The 18,668-nt window shown below is 43.5% G+C and overlaps 1 protein-coding gene across 1 annotated transcript in view; it reads left to right on the forward strand.

Annotated features, from left to right (window-relative positions):
• Positions 1-1,433: 1,433 nt before the first annotated feature.
• The window catches only part of antxr1d (ANTXR cell adhesion molecule 1d), a 22,062-nt gene continuing 4,827 nt past the window's right edge, over positions 1,434-18,668 (forward strand). Inside the window, exons 1-17 of the mRNA XM_083922552.1 lie at positions 1,434-1,768; positions 6,758-6,829; positions 6,911-6,982; positions 7,119-7,200; positions 7,498-7,528; positions 7,612-7,685; positions 8,570-8,638; positions 8,730-8,810; positions 8,920-8,980; positions 12,758-12,856; positions 13,009-13,078; positions 16,280-16,358; positions 16,648-16,743; positions 16,823-16,861; positions 17,010-17,108; positions 17,186-17,350; positions 18,258-18,338. Coding sequence (XP_083778678.1) covers positions 1,605-1,768; positions 6,758-6,829; positions 6,911-6,982; positions 7,119-7,200; positions 7,498-7,528; positions 7,612-7,685; positions 8,570-8,638; positions 8,730-8,810; positions 8,920-8,980; positions 12,758-12,856; positions 13,009-13,078; positions 16,280-16,358; positions 16,648-16,743; positions 16,823-16,861; positions 17,010-17,108; positions 17,186-17,350; positions 18,258-18,338 — 1,434 coding nt within the window. The 5' untranslated portion in view covers positions 1,434-1,604. The remainder of the gene's footprint in view (positions 1,769-6,757; positions 6,830-6,910; positions 6,983-7,118; positions 7,201-7,497; positions 7,529-7,611; positions 7,686-8,569; positions 8,639-8,729; positions 8,811-8,919; positions 8,981-12,757; positions 12,857-13,008; positions 13,079-16,279; positions 16,359-16,647; positions 16,744-16,822; positions 16,862-17,009; positions 17,109-17,185; positions 17,351-18,257; positions 18,339-18,668) is intronic.

The raw sequence follows: 18,668 nt of genomic DNA on the forward strand, positions 1-18,668 counted from the left end.
GACATTGAGGAGGATGTGTGTGCTGTGTGTGGCAGCAAGTTGCAGCAGGTGCAATGGACCTTGGGAACGATGCTCTCTCGTTTCTTGGTGACGAGTTACTTATCCGTCTGAATCTTCCTCCGTACTGTCGTCCCTCTCCTCTCCCACTCCCACTTATCCCCTTCAGAGAAGGCACTGAAGCGTGGCGCATTGATGTAAACACGTGCGCGCTCACGCACACACACATACGCGCGCAGACGCCCTGAATTTAGTCCCTTGGCAAATTCTCCCTTTTGATTTCCAGTCCTTTGAGATATGGGCGCTATTGATGAAATACAGTTATAATCTGAACAATAATGCACATTGTGTGGCATTTACAATAGGTTTGTTTCTAATGGTATGTGTCCAGTCTTTACTGTGTATAAAATGTACAAGTTTAGCCGGTACACACATATCAACGAGAGGACCACCAAGCCTTTGCCAGCCTGCAGTTAATCAGATCATAATGTGTGCATGAGGCTATTTTGACACATTATTGTCTATCGTGGTTGTAAATAGCCTAAGTTGTAAATAGCCTAACTAATTGTATTTTGCGGAAACAGATATTCAGACTGGTCTTTACACGCCATGTGGGATTCGGATACATTTGTTTGTCACGTTTCTGAAAACAATAAATCCTGTACACGAGAGTTACACGAGTGGTGGAAGTTGTCTTGGCTAATGTGGGCAATTGGGAATTGTAAAATTGGCCATTATTACATGACATGATAGAGTGGTCTGAGTTTGCCACTGGGCAAATGCATTATTCATAAACTAAATGATTCTGTCTAATGAGCATTTAATGGATTATTCTGCATCAAAGCTTTGGTTTGGCTAAATGTCCTGGTGGGTATCGAGCCAAACTTTCAGTAATGGCAATGCGGGAACACATCAAAAAGCTTCGGGACTCCACTCCAACTGTTACAGTTAGTGCACTACATGGAAAGTGTTTTTTTTATATATCATAACATTTCATATAATTTTAGATGAATTGCATCGTGCTGGGATATGTTATAAATGGATGGAATTGGAAATGAAACAATTGATTATTCAGAAGAAAGTTATAAAATGACGGATTTACTAAGGATGACATTAAAACATTGGCCACACTACAACCGACCTGCTTCTAAATAAAAAGTAGTCATAAAGCATAAATTGCCACGATGATCAGGTGATTTCTGATCATTTGATGTTTCAGGGACAAAACAAAAAAATAAGGCATGATGTATTTTTCCTCCCTCAAACAGACTGTTATTGGGGAAAGTCCCACTCCGTACAGTAGATATCACTCCTTTTTTCTGTGGAGAAGTGGAGTTTTGTATCTCTCCTCGGGTGTCGCTCCTCTCCTCCACCCTGCCTGCTTCAGTGCATTTTTTTTCTCCCTCAGCTGAAAGAGAAGACTTGGAGAGGCCGGCTTAAAGCTGAACAACACTCCTGTCGGCTGAATGCACTCAACCAAACGGGACGGAACACCGCGAAACACCGTGTTATACGCACGCAATCGACTCAGACAACAGATGATAGAGAGAAAATGTGAAGATCTTTAGTTGCCACAGTGTTGGGGTAGTCAACAGTAACTGGGAAAGATGGCGAGGACACAGACTCGCATGTTCCTCGCGTTGGCTTTGCTGGGAATTTTCTTCCTCGGTGTCTCGGTGAAAGGAGTGCTGCAGGGAGAGCAACAGGAGGAGGAGGAGGAGGAGGAGAGGTCCTGTCAGGGCGCCTTCGACCTCTATTTTGTCCTGGACAAGTGAGTGTCCGATATTATTTACGGCTTTGTTACTTTCTCATCGCTGCGCATTGCCATGCAACCGCCCCGTTTGGAAACGCGGAGCGCATCAGTCAGATTCAGTCTGTTGTTGTAGCGGTAGCCTACCAAAGAAAAGTACGACATACAAGTTAGAGCTTTTGAATGCGAAAGCTATTGTCGCTTTTCTTTTTGTAAAACACAATCCGTCCTAAATAAGATAGCGGTTTAAAGTTCACGGATATTACGCCCCTAACCATTTTAACCACCATTGTGTGTCTTTGAGTGTCTTTTCGCACATGTAGGACATAGAGCATTGTATTTGAAGTAAGGAAGAATATTTCGTACAATGGGGTTATTTCTTTTCTTTTTGTTCAAAGTGGAGAGGCAAACAGATTGAGCTTTTTACCCACGGGATGTGGGCAGGGCGAGCAGGATGGATAGAGTTTCAGGCTGATGACGCCTGCGGACACAGCTGCAGCAGCTGCCCCACGGCGGTGCTACATTATGGGGCCGGGTAATCCTTTTAAAACAGGGGTTCTCAATCAGGGGTCCGGGGACGGTCAGGGGGTTTTGAGGGAGTTCCAGGGGGTCACTATTAACAAAAAGCGAATAGTTTATTTTCACTATCAAATTCACAATAAAAGTGAACCCAAATGTGAGTAAGAGTCATAAGAGTGACTGTTCTGATCATAGGTTTGATGACTACATACTTGACTTCATGCCAAATAGGGGTCAGTGACCTAATGTGTAATTTAGGGGTCATTTACACAAAAAAAAGGCTGACGGTTGCTTTAAACTTTTCTTCGTCAGTCGATTGCATCCAGAAGAAGCTCTATTCTTTATTGTTCTCTGCAGTAAGTTAGATTTCTTAAATGTGATTAGGTTGATGGTTCAAGCCCACAAGAAAACATGTATATTGTCACCACTTTCTAAGGCATGTTTATAAGTTGTTCTAATGACGTTGATATGTTATTTATGCTTTATATCGCAGTTATAAGCCATCTGTAAGAACAACATTTGGGCTGCCAAGTTATGAGAAAACCCTTTTGATGGTGTGTTTCTGCAGCTTAACTTGTACTTTTCCTTTTAAGCAGCTCTCAATGATGACCAGAAAAGGGCGAGAGAATATCTGAACTAAAATAAATACCCCATCAAATATGCTACATCTTTAGAAATGTAACCCTAAACTTAATTTAGTTTTTCCAGTTTTGGGCTTGTTGTTCTTCATTTGATAGAAGTCACTGGTGGGTTGACAGGAAATGAGCCATGAGAGAGCCACCAAGACAACCATGACCCTGTTTCTAGCATTAATACCAACTCTAAGACTAACCCAAGATCAGTCTTTGAAAATATTTTACCACCTGGAACTCAATAAACTTTTAGGTTACAGAGTAATTCACACTGGGCCACCTCACAGCCCTAAGAAACATACTGTACTCCTGGTAATAGTAAGATTTTTCGCGTTATGTGGTCGGTGAGGACTTTTTGCCGCCATGTTGGGCTGTGTAAGCCTGCCTATTCCAGTAATTATCCACGTGTGATCTCCCTGCAGTCTCACTGTGCTGCTGCCCATTGCTGCTCCAACATTATAATTGACATTTTTGCCATATCTTGGCTCCAGTTGCAAGGTGAGATTAAGCTTGTGGACACAACAATCACATGTCAAAACATGCAAAGGGAGACGAGAGATAGAAAGACTAAAAACAAGGAATGATTGAATCTGTGTACAAGAATATAACAGGTTATGATGTCAAAAGAAGGAGAACAGTGATTTAGTGGTGAAGCTGATAAACACTGTGGTGTCTGTATAACATTTGAGAATACGGTGAGGTAATGGTTTGCTATATGTCTCAGTTGGCCCATGTGCACCACCTATGAGCTGGACACGTTGAGTGACCGTTACGTAGGTTTTTGACACATTTGGTGATATTTCGGATGGCCATGGCAAATTTCTTTACCCTTTGCTAACAAACGTTTCAGAGGAGCCTGGGGAGCGTGGCACGTTATGCATGGCCAAGCCTCTGGTACGCCTCTGTTTGTCTCACTGTCTGGACCTGCATGCTTCAGCAAGACTCCAGGAAGCTTCTACTCTTTTTTTCCCAGAGATGGCACCTTGTGGTTGGCTGTTTTTCAGATCTTAAATGCCACACAGTGATCCAATCTAATCTTTAGTGATAAAGACTGGGGGAAAATCGTGCATTAGGGTTTTTTTTTTGTCTACACTGGTCTTTACCTCTTCACCGTTTGCCTGATTCACATGTTTGGCCTTGGCTTCACCGTCCAGAAGGTTATGAGGCATGCTGAGGTGTGTGTGTGTGGGGGGGGGGGGGGGGGGGGGGGGGGTCTGCGCGAGTGTGTGTTTGTGTTTGTGTGTGTGTGTGCGTGTGCGCGCTCCACTGGACGACACATCTTAGCACACAGGATGAACATTAGAAAACATTCCTTCACTCCACGTCTGACCTACACCAAATACCAGGCTCCAAATTTCCTCTCTATCTGGTTGCCCACAAATAGAATAATAGGTGTTGGGTTTTTATAGCTGGTTCTGAACAGAGATTTGTTTTTACTGATCCAAGTCCTTTTCAGACAAAAGGGGATCCTGCCTTAATATTGTGCAAACTTGGGAATGCAGGTAGAAAAGTGTAGACTAATTGCTGAATTGGTTGGAGGACGGCAGTGATTTAGAGAAGTTAGTAAAGATACAGTGTGTTAACAGTAAATTCATTAACTTTTAATGTATAGTCGGCTACATTTAAAAGTGAGATTTTCCTTAATGCAGTATTTAAAAGCATTCAATTGTGTCTGGAGGTATTGTTTTTATAAATGATAAATCTCTCAGTTCTTTTTCTGATTAATTGAATAACATTTTATCCCAAACAATGTCAGAAAATAAGGGAGGAAAGCACACAGCCCAGGGTTATGTCTCCAAATTGCTTGTTTTTATTATAACAAAAGTCCAAAACCCAAAAATATAACACAAATAAAAAATGCAAATATTCCAATTGGAGAAGCCTTAAATCAGGGATCTTCAACCTTTTCTATGCCAAGGACCCCTAAGCTGAAAGAGACGGAGCAGTGACCCCCTACTGTTTGATTAATAAACCAATCATTTTCACACATAACAAAGGAATAATGATGCTAACAAGTTCAATTAGAGCCCCTTGCTTCACTGTTTTTGATGAAAAGGACAATTAAACATGTTTTACTTTAGCTGTGTTTTAAGAAACTTTCTGTCCTGCTCATTGGATTGAAATTTAAACTTTTGTTTTCCGCGTGTACCAGTAAAATCTGTGACTCTTACGAATAGATATTTTTTTTCAAAGTTGGACACTTGTTCCCCCAGGGACTCCTCCTGGATCAGGCATTTTATCATGCCCTCCCTTCCAGGGGAAAGGGATAAGTGGAGCAGGAAGTGACTGGTTAAATGAGAGGTACAAAAGGGCCATCGTGAGTCTCACCAGCTCAGACTTTCACTCTGTTTATGACCCTGTTACGCACACACATGGCCTTTTGCTGTTTGATGCTGCGTCCTTCAATAGACATTCACCATATACAGTCTGACACTCACACACACACACTTACTCCCTGCTGAGTGTTACTTCTGCGTCCCTCTGTTGTTCATGTCGCAGCCTTTTCACTCTGCAGACCGTTGACCTGTTGCTAGACTGGCTGTGCTCACTGGGACCATCTGTTCCCCCTCACAGTCTCACACACACGTGCAATCACACAAAAACAGATACTATACACACACACACACACACACACACACAGACACACACGGCCAGCTGCCTGCTACATGGTCCCTGCTAGAGGCAGACTGCTACATCTGTCCCTTTCTAACCTCAACCCTCTGGCCCAGCAGCAATTAGCCCCCATTAGCAGCCCCCTGGGACTGGGCTTCATTAAGGACACTGTCATGTACACAGCAGCACGTAGCAGACCAACCAGCAGCTCTCACCGCTCACAGGTTAAAGTCCAAACTAATGGAATGTGACTGTGGCCAGAGGAATGTCCTCCGATGTGGAGCAGATAAACTGTTAGGGTTGTTGCTGAAATGTATAATGACCATTACATACAGTTTGAACATATGCATATGTCCTACAAAACCTACACTACATGGGAATCGCAATTGTCGCTAGTTTTAACAGGTACTGGTCCAAAAACAAATATTTGGACAAATCAAAATCTTGACCCCAATCATGGCACTAAAGCAAAAGTGTAGGATCTTCAAAGACTTCATCCTGTGGGGACCATGAATGTCCAAATTTCATGTCAATCCATCCAAAAGCTGAGGAGCTCAAAATGACAAAAGCTGAACTTATATTTTCAATAGATGAAAAGTTGTGTAAGCTTCACCAAGTTTCATGGCAGTCCATTTGAAAGTTGTTGATATTTTAATCTGTACCAAAGTGGTGAACCAACCAGTAAAATCTGCTAAAGTTTATCAATCAGCTTTGTTTTTTCAACTTATCAGAACAAAGAAGTTTGGAAACACCCGCCAAGTATGAACAAAGAAAAAGGCCCCGGCCCACAAAATATCATAATTCTTCCCCCCATTGTTTTTATAGAAAACTTGCACACTGTGCTGGTTCAGAAAACGTCACTGGACACATACTATGCAGCCTTCGGTTGAAAATCTGTATGACAACATTTCACACAAATGTCTAATAGGATAAAATGATGAGGTGATGACATTTTGTATCCCAAAGGTTAAAGGTCAACTTCACAGTGATGCCGTAAATCAGGAACAGGATTTTGGCACTAATCTTGAAACTGTTTCGATCTTCTGAGCTGTTAAAGATGTGTTTGAAGTATCCATGTTTCACTAGAAAATACACATAATACATTTTTATTAATTCCCTCAAAGTCTCCGCTCTTCATATATTATGCGAGTCTGGACAGTTTGGATGTAAACTGCAACTCGACTGTTTAAGGGACACAACACGGCCATTCTAGTTTCCTGTAAGGTTGTGTTGTGTTGTTTTTCAGATCAGGAAGTGTGAAGCATCACTGGATAGAGATTTACTCCTTTGTTCAGCAGGTGGCAGAGAAGTTTATCAGGTACAAGCAGGATAAGTCATTCCATCTTTTGGATGTTTTTCTATTTTTTCTCATGTTAATTTAAAACAACTGTGTTTGCAGCCCCATGCTGCGAATGTCCTTTATTGTCTTCTCCACAAGAGGAAACGTCATCATGAAACTGACAGAGAACAGGTAAGACTATTCCCTCCCTGCACGGCACTAAACACGTCTGTTTATCTTTGGTTTTACTCAAACCTCTCCCCACCTCTCTCTTTCTAACTTCTGTATTGTGAATATTTCTCAATCCCCTTTTTTGTTTACCCTACAGGGAGGCCATCGATGGAGGCTTAACGGCTCTGAAAAAGGTTATCCCTGGAGGAGACACATTTATGAACTTGGGCCTGGAGATGGTAAGAATGAGATTGAGGACCAGCCAGCCAAAATCACACTAGCTTAGCATCCCTATAAGATTTCATTCTGGAAAGTATTCACTGAGGATTAATTGAGCCTGGCAGCTGGAACCGGGGCCAATTTGATTAGTAAGAGGAGTGGCTCATGAATGACTTGCTGCTTCTTGAAACTGCTGAGCCTTGTGAACAAGTATTTAAGTGATGCAATGTAAAGCTAAGCAGGTATTTGAAACGTTGTTTTTTTTTGGTCATTTTAACTGATTCAGAATCTTGTCTAATGCCTCTTTGTTGTTGCAGGCTAATGCACAGATCTATCAAGAGAAACAGGGTAAGCTCTGTCTAATATGCTCATCACATCCACTTACATTTAGTGCATTGTTTCAGAGAACATGAAAGTTTTGTGTTCTACAGGCACAGCCAGTGTTATCATCGCTCTGACGGATGGAGAACTGAACGAGTGGCAGTTCGACACAGCTCAGCGAGAGGTAAGATGGGTTATGGGGCAGATACTTGATGAAAATATTTTAGATTGAAGTCACCTGCAAACATTACCACAGATGGGTGGGTCATGTGACCTTAGGCGTCCATTCTAGTCCTGTTTGTTAGGTCCCAGTTGTTGCTGTTCTGATTTTTTGATGCACTTTGATTTGGATTTAAATTAGGCAATTCATTTCACCTGGCTACACGGTGGTGTAGTGGTTAGCACTGTCGCCTCACAGCAAGAAGGTCACAGGTTCGCATCCCGACCTCGGCCTTTCTGTGCGGAGTTTGCATGTTCTCCCCGTGTCTGCGTGGGTTTTCTCCGGGTACTCCGGTTTCCTCCCACAAACCAAAGACATGCATGTGTTAGGTAAATTGATGAGTCTGAAATTGCCCGTAGGTGTGAATGGTTGTCTGTCTCTGTTCGTCTCTATGTACCCTGTGATAGACTGGCGTCCTGTCCAGGGTGTACCCCGCCTTACGCCCGATGTCAGCTGGGATCGGCTCCAGCACCCCCGCGACCCCGACCCCGGGATAAGCGGTTGAAGATGAATGAATGAATGAATTCATTTCACAGTTTTGTTTTGATTATTATGCACCTGCAAATTGGACGGAAATGACTTGGCCTCTTTGGTGCCCCAGTAATTGTTTCACATTACTTTCAAGCCTCAAGATTCAGTACTTTATTGCCAAGAATTTGCTAAGTAAATAATTAATAATTGGTAGGCATTTAACAAATATGACCCACCACGTGAGGCACACTGCACTGCCTCAGGTGCTTTCTGCTCTGAGATTTATCACCGTGAGCATTAAGGGTGCTCTGCAAAAATGCTACCAGAGGCTCTTTCAAAGCTTGCTTAATTTTGGTTTATTCGTTCTTCTATTGCAGGCACAAAGGGCCAGGACTATGGGAGCCATTGTTTACTGTGTAGGGGTCAAAGAATTCAACCAGACCCAGGTAGGATCCACAGAGGGATATTAAAGATGTTGCAATTACATATAAAAGCAAATGCAAATGTTTCTTTCTGTGTCTGTATGTTTTTTTCTAGCTCGCAACTATTGCAGACACAGTAGAACATGTGTTCCCAGTATGGGGAGGCTTCCAAGCCCTGAGGGGAATCATTGATTCGGTATGACACATGCATATTGCATGTATACAGATACACATACGCACACACAGAGACACATTAAATTGTCTTGTTTTTTTGTTGTTTTTTTTCCTTTTGTTTGATCTCTCAGATCATCAAGAAGTCCTGCATTGAAATTCTAGCAGCTGAGCCGTCCAGTGTGTGTGCAGGAGGTAAGAGGTGTGAGGTGCAAGGATTCCCCTCCTTGGGAAACCACGGTGTGCGATTGTGTCAAATGACAGTCATCTGAAGCATCTGGAGTGGAACACGAGGTTGAGTAATTGCACGAACGCTTATGACTGCGGACTGACAGAGAACGTATTGTCATCCACGGCCGGGGGAAAATTAGCATAGTCGCTTCAGCACAGCATGTGTGCAAAAAAAAGAGGAGGGGGTACGGGTGTTGGTCAGAGGAATTAGCCGTGAGTCTTTAAGCATGGCTGCTTCTCTGGCCTAGTTTGCCACATCGTATATGTTAAATGGCTTGTTTCAACCCTGTCCTCCTCCTCACATGTTCTTCCACGCCCAGCTCTTCTGCTTCTGGACGGCAGTTTTACCAAGTAAGAAATGGGATAAGAGAGAGAGAGACATTATATGTAGCAAGCAGGATGGATGAGCTTTGACATGACCTTATTAGGAATCACTTAAGAGAGTGCATTTGCAGCAGTGCTACCAGGGCAACCAATGGAGATTAGCATCCATTATGGGATATGAAGGACAAGAAAGGATATGGAGAGGAGAGAGGAGGGTTTTTAGTGCTATGAAAATGCAGCCTTGGAAGGACTAAAAATTGGGAAATAGTAATAAAGAATCACAGCTGTCCACCATGTGATAATGACAGTCTCTGGTCCGGGTGTGTCGCCTGACATGTGCCCAAATAACCTCCAACAGTCTCATTCATTATTCGATTGATGAGCGGCCTAATGGTCAGTGAACTAAGAAACCAAGGACCCACTTTAACCAAAGCCTGATCCTGGCTTAATTAATGAAGATTGAAGTGTGCTGAGCACATGATTATAGTGCGCTGTCTGCTCTTGTATCTCGATGTGCATGAATAATATACAGCTCTTATTTTAGACATCAAATGCTTATGATTGCCGTCAAATTCTCCTGTTGAGAAATAACAGGCACGTTACTCAAAGATTATTCTCGCAATATGATGTGATATGGAGTTATTGTCAAGCACTTGTCACAATTTAGCAAGAGTTTTGCTTTTTTTATTTTGAACTGCGAAACCGTGACTGACGGTCAGGTTTGAATATAACATATCGCATCCATCCGTCCTGATGCATTTACATGTACTTACATACTGACATATTGCATAGGTAATGTGACAGTCTCTCTCTCTCTTTCCCCTTCACTTTACTCATGTAGTCACATACCATACAAGCCTTACACCAACACAAACACACATTAAGATGTTCTTTACTCAGCACACCCACACACTGACACACACATATTCAAGCATGTGTACACACATGTCCCTCACATTGATGTGAAGTGACCAGACCTAGCTGCCTGCAAACAGGCCATCAGAATGGACAGTGAACGTTGGGCCACACACTATCAGACATGACAGCACTGATCCATCCCCCCCCCCCACACACACACACACACACACACACACACACACACACACACACACACACACTGAGAGGACAGTGAGAGTTGGGCCATAGATCTAACATGACAGCAGAGATTGCTGCTTTCATTAACGTCTGACCCTCCATGTCGCTCTGTCCTCCTTTTGCCCCTCCCTGCCCTTCACTGTCCCGTCGCACTAACGTGATTGAAGAGCCGCTGTTCGGACACGCCGTAGCCCATTTTCTCCACGCGCGTAGCTGCGCACAGGCGCACATTCATCGACCTAACCCTTGTCAAACGCTCAGGTGTAGATGTAAATGGACATGTGGCCACAGAGGCAGGCAGAAAGCAGAGACGAGAGAGCAGAAGCATATGTGTTGGACATGTCAGCAGGGCACCACCAGTCCCTGCCCACCATGTGTCTGACAGCACTGACCTTTTAGCCCATGAAGCCTGTGTGTGTGTGTGTGTGTGTGTGTGTGTGTGTGTGTGTGTGTGTGTGTGTGTGTGTGTGTGTGTGTGTGTGTGTGTGTGTGTGTGTGTGTGTGTGTGTGTGTGTGTGTGTGTGTGTGTGTGTGTGTGTGTGTGTGTGTGTGTGTGTGTGTGTGTGTGTGTTTGTGTGTGCGTGTGTGAGCAAAGCCAGTCAGCAACTTTCTTTTAAATTTTCTACTTTTAAAGTAACAAGACAATAATGAGTTTATTTTATAGGCAATAAATTACAATCTAAGTTGTATAATATTGTTATTCAGCTTTAATTTATTATTCTATTCTTTGTTGTTGTGTTTTACGGTAAAATCAGGGCCTGAGGAGGGAGATGACATGGGGCATGGTGAATGATTAGGCTGTCTGTAATGAGATGTGCGGCTAATCGGGTGTGTTTGTGAGTGTGTGCGTATACGCATGTAGAATCTGAGTCTAGCTGAGGAAATGACATGAGCAGTACTGACAAGTTGCAAGTCAGTGAACATCTGTAAATAAGCACACACACACACACACACACACACACACACACACATGCAGATAGACACCGTTGTATGAGGTCGGCTGTGTGTATAGTTGCAGGATATTAGAAATGAGTTAGGAAAGGTTTTATTTTTCTGAAGCTGGATAACTACGCTGTCTGTACAAACGAGTGCGACGAGTTTAGTAATATTTATTATCTAATACCTATGTCATATACTGTATGTAATATATACAGTGTATCCCTGTTTTGTTAGAGCTTATTACATTTCCCATCTTGTACATCACCACTTTTCCTCCTGGTTCTTCTCCAGCAGAAATTGTGCACTCAACAACATTTTTTGCACTCACAGCATCTATAAATATGTGGCGCTGTGCATGCAGATTCAAAATTATGTTTGTTTTCTTCATTCAGCTCTGTTTGTGTTTGTGCATCTGTATTTATGGCTTTTCATAGCAGCCTGCTGACCTTTTATGGAAGTACTGTCACATATACACTCACACTGTTTTTATCCAGTGATCTTCACGCTGGAGCTTTAAATGTTAAAGGTGTGGCAAACGTTCACTTCTATTAGCCTGGATAATGCTAGAGGAAAGCTCAGTGCCCAGCCAGAGAACACACACACACACACACACACACACACACACACACACACACACACACACATGCATGCATATTCAGACACATGCCTGTACACAGTCATGCATGTACATACTGAAGACATGCAGATGCTTACATATTCGTCAGAAAAAAGGCAGTGTGCACAGTATGTACACCACGGTTCATACAGATGCATACAGACATCTCTTAATGGTACCATAGGTAAGGTCAGACCCACTTTGACAGTGCTGTTCTGTTGTCAGCCCTGCAGGCATGTTTTTAAGCAAGTGTTTTTTCCCCGCTCTCTAACATATGCTGGGTAGCAGCCACATAGACACTCCAGCATATGCTGGCAAGCCTCTGTCAGTGCGCTTTGACAGTGCCTGGGGGAAACTAAAGGTCAACGATACACACACACACATGCACACACCTTCCGGCTACTGCACGGCACATATTTGTGAATTGCAGCACTTTATGCGTTGGCACCAATGGAGCTTATTATGGCCTTTCCACGCATTCACGCACAAGCACGCAGATATAAATAGGCAGTAATGAGGCATGCAAAAGTTTCTCTTCCTTAAGTTGAGCACATCAGAGAAAGGGTATGGCTGTCAGCATGCACAGTAACGGTACACTGGGAATTTGCTTCTACTTCAAACTAAAATAGAACAATTTTGATCTTTTACATCTCTCAAGTGAAGCTGAAAATATGTGTGTTAAGATTGTTATGCATAAGTGTGCATATTGCATCATCATTTCTGATGATGCCTTCTTTTGTGTCTGTGTCTGTGTGTGTGTGTCTCAGAGAATTTTCAGGTGGTGGTGAGAGGCAATGGGTTTCTCCACGCCAGAAACATTGACCAGGTCCTCTGCAGCTTTAAACTGAATGACACACTCACTGTGGGTAAGTTCTGCAAGCTTACACAAGCACGCACACACTTTAATCCCTCACAGGACTCTGGTTTGGCTTGTGCATCCAAGAAGAATGTGGGAACCGTGTTTAGGCATTAACATAAAAGAGTTACATAAAGTGTGATTTTGTTTCTCCCTGTGCAGATGAGAGACCAGCTGGAATAGAAGATACCTTCCTGCTCTGTCCTGCTCCTGTCATTGAGGAGGTTGGGAGGTAAGTTTCACATCTCTTTTGGCTCTCGCTGCCCTTTTCACCCCCACACTCTTTCTCAGCCATCTCTCCAGTGGCCAAACTCCATGTTCAGCTGTAACACTCTGGGCCTAGATATTTGCCAGCTGCACGCAAGTTTGGTGTGGACGCAGAAGACTGCCGTCCTTGAACAAATTAGGGCCAAAGTCATTGAGTGTCTGTGATCAATCAGTGTTTGTCACAGCTAACGAAGCCAGACACCAATCACAAGAGGACAACAGGAGTAGAGCCCAGGAACACAACTTAATGAGAGCCTGCTGGAGAGGACCTTCGCAACAGTGCATGTGTGTGTACGTGTTTGTAGTTCCGTGTTGTGTGACATATCCCGATCTCTGTCTGACACTTTGAGAGAGCGAAAGTGTGAGCGGAGTCGGCGAGGCAGTGTAAAGTTTCCTCTGAGGGCAGCTTTGCTCAACAAAAGTTTGTTGCGGGGCAGACAGAGCAACGCTGTGGGCTGAACTTCCCACCACCGGTGCCTGCAGTCCTGTGCATAATTATACACTCCGGCCCGCGGCCTCAGACACCTCCCAGTCATCATCTGTCTTGTTGCTGTCACTCAGATTTCTAGCATGATTTGAGCTTGTCTTGTCTGAAAAGTACTGCTTTCATGGGGAAGTACTGTTTAGAGAAGGAGAAAGGAGTTTTGTTTTCACACTGTGGCAGCAGAGAGATTTAAGAGTCTGTCAGCTAAAGTATTATTTCACTCAAATGTTATAACAGATGTGGCACATGGAATTTGAATTGTAACCCACAGACAATATAGGGGGATTGACAGAAAGATCAGTAATTCACAATCCAGCAGTAGTTGTCGCCAGTGTGGCTCTGTTGCAGGTTAGGCTGCTCCTCTTGAGAGAAGAACAGGGAGCAACATTAAGCACTGCAACGGTGCCTGAAGGAGGCGTCCTTCCATGTAACAGAATCCCATTAGAGCAGGGGCAGCTCTGCCTTAACAGTCTGAGTGCTACTAAAGAGGAAGTCAGCTGTGAATGGCTGAAGGGCCCAGAGAGGAGGCCAACAGCTGGCTTATGAGTTCTGGGCTGTGGTGCAGTAATGTGCAAATAGATGTGGAAAAATGTTGTGAGGCGAGAGTGAAACTATGCAGGCTGGACAGGTGTTCTCTTTTGTAATTTAAAGATCCAATATTGTAAAAAGTGAAGTTTCCATGTCTTTTTGGATTAGAAAGCAGGTGTAAATGCGATGTAAATACTATGAAAGGATCAAAACATTAAATCAACAGAGAAATGCACACAGCCTTAAGTTGTGATGTGCCAACTACACCATATATAGGTTAAACATGCTGCTACAGAGCCGTTACAGTCATTCTCTGGCTGCAATAAAGGTGCAGAGACCAATCAGAGCAGACTGGGACAAGACAGATGCTAAAATTGGGCGTTTCAGACAGAGGGTGAACACAGGTATATTCAGACAGACAGTATGAGATAAATAATGTGTTCTTTGGACATTAAAGCATGTAAATATTTTTAACTCTTTCTTTAATACAAAAACATGGTGAAAGCATGATGAATAAGACACATTGTGAAAAGAACATACCAACACAGACTGACTAAAATAAAAGCAACATCCCACCAACACTGTGCAGCACAAATCATCACATCATTCACATCAAATGTGTGTACCTAGAAAGAAAGCTGAAAGATTATAAAAATATTTTAGCGGTTGCCTCCTTATACAGATTGCAAAGCATATTTTTCACCATTTTATTGATAAAAACAATCGTTAGCTGCAGCACTGAAATGTCAGATCATATTATAGGTGACCTGCTTCCTGTTTTGGGGTTGTAAAGTCTATACATGAGGATCTGAGGAAGTCCAGCTCCCAGCATCACCTCTTCACCCAAACCCCAAAGACCCTTACTCACCTCCTGTTCCACCCGAGCCCTGTCGCATATAATTAAGTCATTGACGCTGCCGTCACACAAATCTGTGTTGACTGGCAACCTTCCGGATCCCCCCCCCCCCCCCCCCTTAGCACACACACACACCCACACACCCACACACCCACCCACCCACACACACACACACACACACACAAACACACACAGGGCAAAGATATATGTAGTGACGGATTGATGATTGATAGGGGCTGAGATCTATCTGTCAGAGAGGAGCTGATAGCACCGTGTCCCCTGCCTGCCTGAAATGAGGGCTGACCGTATAATGGGGAAGTGGGGGGAAAGGGAGGCAAGAAGTAGAAGAAAAGATGAGTGGCACCTGCATCGCCAATTTCCCATTCTGAATTCAGTGTCAGCATGAGTTATGAGATGAGCTACAGCGGTACGAGAAGGATACAGGAAGGGGGTAAGGAGGCGGGAAACAGTCTACGAGTCCATGATTGAGGAAGTGGAGAGGGGGTCTCAGAAGGGAGGGACAGCGCTGAAGGGATGTCGAACAGGAAAGGCCTTCCTACTACCATCCCCCACTCTGTTTCCTCTCCTCTGCGCCCCCCCCCCCCATCCCTGCAGTGACCTCCCCCTTGTCGCCCCCTTACCCAAATCGAAACCCAGAGCTCAATGCCCCCCTTGTCTCTGCACCCCCCCCCCCCCCCCCCCCAAAATAAGAACAGCACAAGAAGCCTTTCTCCATTCTTTTCCAAACCTATAACAATCCAGTTGTCTGTGTTTCCACCCTTTAACACTTATTTGACTTAATTGTATCACTTTTGTTTATATTTCTTCAAATCTTTGTGAACAACAATCCTGTACAACCTTTGTTTCCATCATTCTTATTATCCTGATATCTTTTCTCAACCAAAAAGTAAACTTTTTCTTTGGTGTCTTGTTCTTGCCCCTTGCCTATCTTTGTGCAGTTCCAGCTCCAGATATCAGTACTGCATACTGAAGAAAATAAGTAATTTAGCTGTCTGTGGTTTCCACATTAGAGGTCTGGGTCTGATCCAAACAGAAGAGATTCCTTCTGTGGGTGGAGAAACTCCCTGACCTCTTTAAAGACTTTTGTGTCTATGTCAGCATGTTTGTGAGCTTATAAGGCAGCAAGTACGGGCAAAGTAGATGGAGGAATGCTTTTGACACCTCGGGCGAGCTTGTACAGTAGCCGCAACAAGACTGGAGAATGTGCGCACACAGGCGGAAGAGAAATCAAGCGTGTGATGAAAAAAGACCAGTAACGAGTTTTGTGTTTTTTGCAGGGTGATCTACCTGCAGGTGAGCATGAATGAGGGCCTCTCCTACATCACCAGCTCTGTTCACATCACTACTACTGAATGCGTGAGTACATCCTGCGTGTGTACATAAAGTCCACACTAGCACAAAACCACTGTGATGATATTTCCCTCTGGCATGCTGCCTTGTTTGAATACACTTTTTTTCAACCTTCTTATTTTCTCTTAGTTCTCTAGTCTTCTTCTTCTCTCCTTTCTCTCTGAGGTCTCCTCTGTTGTGTCTGTCATCAGAGGAGGCTGTGAGTACTTTCGCTTTTAATTTTCACCTTTTTCTCATCTATTGTCTTTTTAAATCCTATTTAATCCCAATCCCGTCATTCTGTGTCTGTGTGTAGTTTGACGGCACCATTGTGCTGGTTTCATTGCTGGTGGTGTTCCTGCTGTTGGGACTTCTGTTGATGTGGTGGTTCTGGCCTCTCTGCTGCACCGTGGTAAGTTTGAACTTTAGTATCATCAGTCATGTGTTGATTATGTCTTTGGTGCCCTCATAGCATTTTTTTTAACCTTCAGGTGATCAAAGAACCTCCACCACCTCCTCCTCCAGAGCCAGTAAGACTTGTTTTTGTTTTTTTTCTCTTATAACTACTTATTAGTGTTGTATGTTGGTATGGTAGTATTGGTAGAATTGGTGTTAATATTAATAGTAGTATGGTTGGGAGAATATGAGCTGTGTCATGTAATTGAGTCTCACTCTTAGGAGTCGGATGATGAGGATGGGATGCCTAAGAAGAAGTGGCCCACAGTGGATGCATCCTACTATGGAGGAAGAGGAGTGGGTGGCATCAAACGCATGGAGGTATGCAGGCAACACACACACACACTCACAGATTTTCAACGCTCAAAAGAATCTACATTTTAAAGAGGCTTTCCTAGGTGCGGTGGGGTGAGAAGGGGTCCACGGAGGAAGGTGCAAAGCTGGACAAACCCAAAAATGCAGTCGTAAAGATGCCAGAGCAAGAATTCGAACCGTTTGAGCCCAAGCCTCGAAAACGACCACGCCGCCCTCCACAGCAGACGAGGTGGTACTCACCCATTAAGGTAAGTCTTTTATGCTAACATTTTAAAAGTCCCATATAATAAAACGGTTCATGTCGTTTTTTTAATATACAGTATATATACAGTATATAAGGAAAGTTGAGGTGGTATATAAACAATGAAAACTATGAAACCATCTTTATCTAGTAAATAGCGTGTATTCAGGGGGGGTGGCAGTAGCTCAGTCCATAGGTGACTTGCCTGGGAACCGTAGGGTAGGCTGGGAACCGTAGGGTCGCTGGTTCAAGTCCCTGTGTGGACTATGTACGGAGCGTGGACTGGTGGCTGGAGAGGTGCCTGGGCACTGCCAAGGTGCTGTTGAGCAAGGCACTGAACCCCCAACTGCTAGGGACGCTGTTCACTGGCAGCCCCCTCGCTCTAACATCTCTCCTTAATTGCATGTATAGGTCCTGTCTGTGCATGTGTGTATTTCGGGCTTGTGTGTGTAACATGATTATTAATAAGAGTGAAAAAATTCAATTTCCCTGTTGCGGGATAATTAAAATAATTCTTCTTCTTCAGAAACTGTGCCTTTTTAAATGAACAGTCAAAACTTCTGTACCATTGTGATGTCACATCTATTGGTGGAAAGTGCTGCTACAGTGCCGTTCATTCTCCGGCTGCAATGACGGTGCAGAGACGCCGAAAGCACAGAGGCTGACCAATCAGAGCAGGCTGGGCTTTTTCAGGAGGGGGTTTAAAGAGACAGGCACTAAAACAGGGCATTTCAGGGTGAATTGGTATATTCAGAAAGAATAATTAACTAAAGCAAGACTCAAAGTATAAACCTGAAAAAGTATGAACCTGAAAATTTAAGTTAAATGTATATTTAAAGTTGTGTTTTTTTATTTGAAATATACATTTTTTTGTTGCCTTCATTGTTTGCTTTCTTTTTTTCTTGGTGTTCCAGGGGAAACTGGATGCTCTGTGGGCTCTGTTCAGGAGAGGTTACGACCAGGTATCGCTGATGAGACCACAGGCTGGAGACGAGGTGAGCAATCACATAAATGGGCATGATGACTGATATAAAACTACAATTTGGTAATTATGTGTAGTTTTGGGGGATTGCTCTGTGGGTAACAACCACCTTAAATCTTTTTATGAGTCGGACAGATGGTTTTACTGTGTATCCGTCTCTGTATGTGCACAATTGAGCATCTATGTTCTGTATGTCACGTTGCATAAAAAAAACATGTGTCAGTGAGCAACATGTACAATCTTCAACATGGCGGCTCAGTACTGATTTTCTATTGGCACACTGACACACAACTCAATGAGCTACTGATACCGTTCGCTTCGTCAAAGCTGTCATTGTTCAGGC

This window comes from Echiichthys vipera (assembly GCF_963691815.1).
Source record: "Echiichthys vipera genome assembly, chromosome: 11".
Classification (NCBI taxonomy): domain Eukaryota; kingdom Metazoa; phylum Chordata; class Actinopteri; order Perciformes; family Trachinidae; genus Echiichthys; species Echiichthys vipera.